Here is a 7,299-nt window from a genome sequence, read left to right as displayed (position 1 = left end):
ATGAGGAATAGACATTTGGGAATGGATGCGAAGAGGAGACTGTATGAAGGAGTGATTGTGCCAACAGCACTGTATGGGGCAGAAACGTGGAACATAAGAGAAGAAGAGAGAAGGAGTTTGAATGTGTTTGAGATGAGGTGTCTGAGAAGTATGGTGGGGGTTACTAGGCTAGATAGAGTGAGAAATGAGGAGGTGAGGAGGAGAACAGGGGTGAAAAAGGATTTGGGAGATAGGGTTGATGAAAGAATATTAGGATGGTTTGGACACATGGAAAGAATGAGTGAAGAAAGACTAGTAAAAGAGGTATGGAAGGCAGATGTGGAGGGAGTGAACATGAGGGGACGTCCTAGGATGAGGTGGATGGATGGGGTGAAGGGGGCTTTGGGGAAGAGGGGAATGTCTGTTGAGGAAGGAAGGGAGAGGACGGAAGACAGAGGTGAGTGGAGAATGGTTGTATATGGATGATGTTGTGACTGCATGAGGAGGAATGGGCGGGGAAGTGGGGGGTGGGGTAGTATGTGTGAGTAAATTTTGACGCAGCCCGAAGGGATTTCTCCCCGTCCTCGCCTTATATGAAAAGGGGGACGGAGAGGGGGGGTCGCCGATTAAATGAAGCGGCCTCGCTGTGGATGTACTGTGTCTTGCGACACTGCTTCTGACCCAGGGCGGTGGGCAGGGTGCAGGGATGACCCGTCATCCAGGAGGTGCTCAGATGAGAGGAAGGGTGGGAGGGGTGTGGAGTGTATTTAGGGATGAAATGGGTGGGAGTGTTTTTATGCCTTTCCCTTTTTGGCTACCTCCCTTGGAAGGGGGAAAAAGCCTTGGTATATGTATGTATGTATTCACATAATATAGAAGTTATAGTAATGTTTGATGATTTCGGTTCCGTAGAACATCTGTGGATGGGAAGGATAAATCATAATAGAGATGGCGGAATAGGATAAACATTATGGTAAACTAATGACCCATTATATCAGTGTATGATGATGACACGTGATAAAGTGCACTTAATGTTATTAATTGTGATAGGTACATAGAATTAATCAAGGCATGTTGTTTATTGTGTTCGTGTTTATAGATACCACACATGCCGTCTGTACGAAGGATAATAAAGAAAATGTGTGCGTGCCAGATTGTCTGCCTTTCCCCATCCCTCTGTACCTTGAGTCGCCTACCTTCGTGGCGTGGCGTTGACAATCAGTGAGTAGCATTTCTCTCCAACCCTAACCCCCAGCTATGCCCCCTAAAACCTCCTCTACCTTCTATTCTTTCCTCATCTTTTCATTTCCCCTCCCATTCCAGCATCCGCACCTCGCTTAACCCTCCAAAACACTCTACACTCTTTAGTGTCTTTCACTTCCTTGTTCCTTCTTTTTGTCATTTTCCTTTTTTTGGTGACGCTGTACTCTTCTCTTCCAATACGAAACATTCTTTTCTTTCAGCATCCTATCTATATACACTCTGACATAACACACACTATATTTTTCTTTTCCCGTCTCTTTATTTTCTTTTTCCTCCACTTTCCTATTGGTGTTCCTTCATTTTCTTTTCTCTTTCTACTTCCTTTCTTCAACATTTTCCCTCCATTGGACGTCTCATCATCACGACCATCACCATCCCAGTCCTCGTCTCCGTCCCAATTCATATCCACTTCCCTATCTCCATAACCTTCCCCATCCCCATCCTTATCCCTGGCCACATCTCCAATCTAGTCCCTTTCCTCTCCTCATCCTCATCCCCGTCCCCGTCCCCGTCCCCGTCCCCGTCCCCGTCCCCGTCCCCGTCCCCGTCCCCGTCCCCGTCCCCGTCCCCGTCCCCGTCCCGTCCCCGTCCCCGTCCCCGTCCCCGTCCCCGTCCCCGTCCCCGTCCCCGTCCCCGTCCCCGTCCCCGTCCCCGTCCCCGTCCCCGTCCCCGTCCCCGTCCCCGTCCCCGTCCCCGTCCCCGTCCCCGTCCCCGTCCCCGTCCTCGTCCCCGTCCCCGTCCCCGTCCCCGTCCCCGTCCCCGTCCCCGTCCCCGTCCCCGTCCCCGTCCCCGTCCCCGTCCCCGTCCCCGTCCCCGTCCCCGTCCCCGTCCCCGTCCCCGTCCCCGTCCCCGTCCCCGTCCCCGTCCCCGTCCCCGTCCCCGTCCCCGTCCCCATTCATATCCACTTCCCTATCTCCGTAACAATCACCATCCCCATCCTTATACCTGGCCACACCCCTATTCTCGCCCCTCTCCTCTCCTCTCCTCTCCTCTCCTCTCCTCCTCTCTCCTCTTCTCTCCTCTCCTCTCCTGTCCTCTCCTCTCTTCTCCTCTCATTTCTTTTCCTCTCCTCTCCTCTCCTTCTCTTTCTCATCTTGTTAACATCTTCAATCTTCTTGGAGGTATCATAGTCGTCTTTGGTCTGACATCTCAGATGCATAAGTTCGCATTTGTTTAGGTCTGTGCCATTGCCCTTGACTATTGCTCTAATGCGCTCAATCAGATCATATTCATGCGTGCAGGTAATGTTGTCAGCTGGATTTCGGCAGGCGAATGATATCTCTATGAGATGAATTCTTCTTACATTAAAAAATAAAAATAAAATAAAATATATACATGTCCCTGAGAGATTGCAGGGGAGATATTTATTTCATCATATTCCAAGACGGAATAGATATCACAGTATCGCTTTCCACAATAAGAAGGGATATTGTTTGAGGATTGTATGTAGATAAGCTATGAGTAGTGGCCTGATTTCGACCATATTTTGGACGACGTGGAGCTGTGTTCTCACCCAAAAACTACTAGTAAATGTTAACTACTTCGGTAGGCAAATTAGTACATATAGGGCAGTGGTGACGTCCTCAGAAATAGAGACAGGGAGGGGAGCTCAAATATTTAATCATTGTTTAAGTGTCTCCTGGAGTAAAGTCTTTGTATTTCCTTCCTTTTATTTTTTCAAAACAGTTTGGATGAAAGTTATATCAGAATGTACAATTGGCCTCTCCTCGAAAAAGAAATAAAAATTGGTGCCATGTGCAAATATTTTAGGTCATAATTAGAGTTCTAAAATATAATATTTAACTATTATAAGCTAATAAGTATTAGGAATCTAGTAATATAAATGGAGTGACACACTAAGATTATCTGATCTATGATCAGAAGATATGATCTGGCTTAGAGTTCCTTCCATCCCTAGTTTGAAGTCTTTCAGTCGACGTCTAAAAGAAATATACAGAGTACGTCTTTGTGTTGAAGCTGTGAAACCTGGGCGGCAGAGGCTGAATAAAATTGTCTGACGGCTGCTAGAATACTTTTATTTTATTTAAATGTTACAGTCTGTACCCACAGTGATAGCTGACTGGGCGCAAACTAGCCTCATCATCTCTCGCATTATCCTTTGGGGGTCGCTGTTGCTCGATTAGCCCACTACACCACTAAGGCTCTGTGAAGATGATCTTACTGGTGGCCGATAGCAGTGGGTTTGAATCCTGCATGCGACTGTCATAAAATTATCGGATTGATATCGCTGTTACTAGCAAATTTCTCTCATAGTTATAATGGCGAAAAGCGTGAAAAGGATTTGTTCCGATCCTTATCCCTTGCCAACTGGTGCACTTGGGCCTTGTGTAAAACAGGAATTGGGGTCGCAGATTAGTGATCTTCCTATCCTCGGGAATCAGTTCGATTCCAGGTTTCAAGGCTTTTAAGTGTCTTGTTGGTGTAGTGGGCTAAGCCTCAGTGAAGGTGATCTTACTGGTGGCCGATAGCAGTGGGTTTGAATCCTGCATGCGACTGTCATAAAGTTATCGGATATATATATATATATATATATATATATGTACATATGTATATTATATATACATATATATACATATATATATATATATACATATATATATATACATATATATATATATATATATATATATATATACGTGTGTGTGTGTGTGTGTGTGTGTGTGTGTGTGTGTGTGTGTGTGTGTGTGTGTGTGTGTGTGTGTGTGTGTGTGTGTGTGTGTGTGTGTGTAAGAACCTGGTAGATAAAGATAGGCAAGTAAGGTAGATAGAAGGGTAGGTGGCGAGAATTTTATTTTATGTGTTGGATGTTTGGTAAACAATAGCTGCGAAGGAGTTCGATCATCTCGCTCCTTGTCTAGAGTTGAAAAACAACCTCTAGGGATCAGCTATTTTTACTCTATTATGCTACTATAACAATATGTAAACTAAACCATTCATGCATCGATATCGTGATTGCTTGAGTGAGCAGTATTGCTTAAGACATTGTAAGTCTTTCTGATTGGAGATAGGGTGGAGGAGGAGAAAAATTTATTGGTTCACGGGAGTAAAGTCACGCCCTTAGAGAAAGCACTTAGATGTAACAGTAAAGATCATTGAACTGGGAAAGTCGTGACGTCGGTGCAAAGGTGGCTTAGGACATAAATTGGGGATCCCAGTTGGGAGTCCCTTGATCTAAATTGACAAGCCAAGTGTAATATTATTCGGAAAAAAATACCTCTTTTTAATTCACCCCATACAATCAAATTACTTACTTCCTACAGATAGAGTAAGTGACATTCTCAAGGAAGACAGTGATAAAAAGAAAGTTGAAAGTGAAAAAGACAAACAGAACCACAGAAAGGAACTGTAAAAAGAAGTAAAGAAGTAAACCGTAGTTGATACAATGGTAACGTAGAGTATATATATATATATATACATATATATATATATATATATATATATATACATACATACATATCTATATCTACATATATATATATATATATATATATATATATATATATATATATATATATATATTTTTTTTTTTTTTTTTTCTGGGGCACAGATTCTTCTTCTCAGATCAGGATCAGAAGAAGAATCCAGCGACCAATCAGCGTTCGGCACTCCACCCGGGCCGATCAGCCTGATCCTTAGGCCTCCTTTATAAGGCCAACACCCAGATGCTTGCTTCATTCTTCTCCTCGACTCCACGAATAGTAGACCTCCTCGATTCACCATGAAGTCCTCTCACCCTGAAGAAGCCTCCTGGTGAGGCGAAAAAACTTTGAAGTTTTCGGTGTATTTGTTCAACAGTTTCACACTGTTACATCCTCAAGAATAACAATTGTCGGCACACATCAGCGCATTTCTTTTTCTTGACACTATGGATGATTTCGTTCATAATCTGAACCACGAAGAAAAGGAATCCTTTTATAAACTGAAGAACCTTCATTTGAAGATAGTCAAATCTATCAGCGCAGTTGACTTCAACCAATATATATATATATATATATATATATATATATATATATATATATATATATACATATATATATGCATATATATATATATATATATGTGTGTGTGTGTATGTGTGTGTGTATATATATATATATATGCATGTGTGTGTATTTCGGCGTATACACACGCATATATATATATATATATATATATATATATATTTATATATATATATATATATATATATATTTATATATATATATATATATAAGGTAACCAAAAAAGTTCTGTCCGTTTTTTGATTAGCCATTGAATGAAGTTGAAATATATACGCAATGCGTGTAGCAATTGTTTTCAAATTAGAACAGCCGAAAGTAGGAACATCAGACGTTATAAATACACGCGCACCGTGCCCACCCATCAGCTATACACCGGACAGCAGCGGAGAAGGATGGAAGTGTCTACAGATCTCGTTCGGGGCTGTTTGCTTTACGACTTCAAAGTGGGCTTATCAGCAGCTGCATCAAGTCCCCGCATATGTCAAGCGTTTGAGGACAGTGCTGTGAATGAGCGTACTGCAAGGCGTTGGCTTAAAAAATTCAAGTCGGGAGATTTGTCTCTCCGTGATGAGCCTTGCAGTGGACGACCACAGGTCTTGAATGACGGAGTCATGAAGGTGGCCATTGAAATGGACAGTAGTCTAACGTGTGGTGAACTTCCAAGATAATTCAACGTTTCCGATGAAACAGTTAGACTTCACCTGCACCGCCTAGGTAAGACGTTCAAACTGAGCAAGTGAGTTCCGCACACGCTGTTGGAGGTCCACAAGAGACAACGAGTGGCAGCCTGCATATCGCTGCTTTCTCACCACCGTACCGCATCCTTATTCAATCGAGTGCTTACCAGTGATGAAAAATGGGTTCTGTATGAAACTCCCAAGCGTTCCAGACATTGGTTGTCACCTCAGGATGCTGTCCCTCACACCGCAAGACCGCCTATGCACCCACGCAAGATTATGCTTTGTGTCTGGTGGACAGGTCGTCAAGTGGTTCATTATGAGCTGCTACCAACGGGCCAAACGGCCACTGGAGGCCTATACTTGCAGCAATTGAAACGTGTGCAACAGGCATTGTGCCAGAAGGAGCCAACACTGGTGAATGGCAAAGGTGTGCTTTTTCTCCCTGACAACGCCAGGCCGCATTTTGTGCGAGTGGTCAGGGATACCATACAGCAACTTGGGTGGGAGACTTTGTGCCATCCACCTTATTCACCTGACCTTGCGCCATCTGATCACCACCTCTTCCACTCCCTGGATAATCATATTCGTGGGGAAACCTTTACCAATGAAACAGACTTAAGCCAAGCCCTCACGGAATTCTTTGTGTCCAAAACCCCCGAGTTTTACCGCAAAGGGATTGAACAGCTGAAGACACGTTGACAGAAGGTGCTGGATGCCGATGGCGATTACTTCAAAGACTAAATATAAGTTACACACACTGTAAAGCGTTTTCTTTTTTTCCTTTAAAAACGGACAGAACTTTATATATATATATATATATATATATATCTATATGTATATATATAAACATATATGTATTTATATGCATATATATATGTAAAGATATATGCATATATATATACATACATATATATATATACATATATATATAAATATATATACATATATATATATACATATATATAAATATATATACATATATATATATATATATATATATATATATATGTATGTATGTATATGGGGATATGCGTACCTGAATGCGCGCGCGCGCGCGTGTGTGTGTGTGTGTGTGTGTGTGTACGTGTGTGCAAGAAGCTCCTAGATGAGGCTCGTACATACAGGTAGACAAATAAGATAGATAGATACAGGGGTAGGTGGCGAGAATTTAATTCTTATGAGTTGGATGTTTGGTAAACATTTCGTAGGCGAAGAAAGATGCACAAGCTCGTAATTTGTACAATACAGGGTGGGGTAGAGGAACGTGCTTTTTGAATTTGACGCCCTAAAGTGATGGTTGATCCGAGGAGGGTTTGGGTAGGCACATTTGATAGGGTGAGGTGTAAAGTTGTACT

The 7,299-nt window shown here is 42.6% G+C and overlaps 1 protein-coding gene across 1 annotated transcript; it reads left to right on the top strand.

The window, feature by feature from the left end:
• Positions 1-5,656: 5,656 nt before the first annotated feature.
• LOC143028039 (histone-lysine N-methyltransferase SETMAR-like) lies at positions 5,657-6,643 on the top strand. Its single transcript, XM_076189682.1, has 2 exons — positions 5,657-5,910; positions 6,154-6,643. Exons 1-2 carry the CDS (start codon positions 5,657-5,659, stop codon positions 6,641-6,643), a joined length of 744 nt encoding a protein of 247 aa, XP_076045797.1.
• Positions 6,644-7,299: the final 656 nt, after the last annotated feature.

The sequence above is a fragment of the Oratosquilla oratoria genome, chromosome 9 (genome assembly GCF_046742065.1).
Source record: "Oratosquilla oratoria isolate Oo_2021 chromosome 9, ASM4674206v1, whole genome shotgun sequence".
Lineage (NCBI taxonomy): Eukaryota > Metazoa > Arthropoda > Malacostraca > Stomatopoda > Squillidae > Oratosquilla > Oratosquilla oratoria.
The sequence above is the reverse complement of the archived record's forward strand: the minus strand, read 5'-3'. Positions and strand labels throughout refer to the sequence as shown.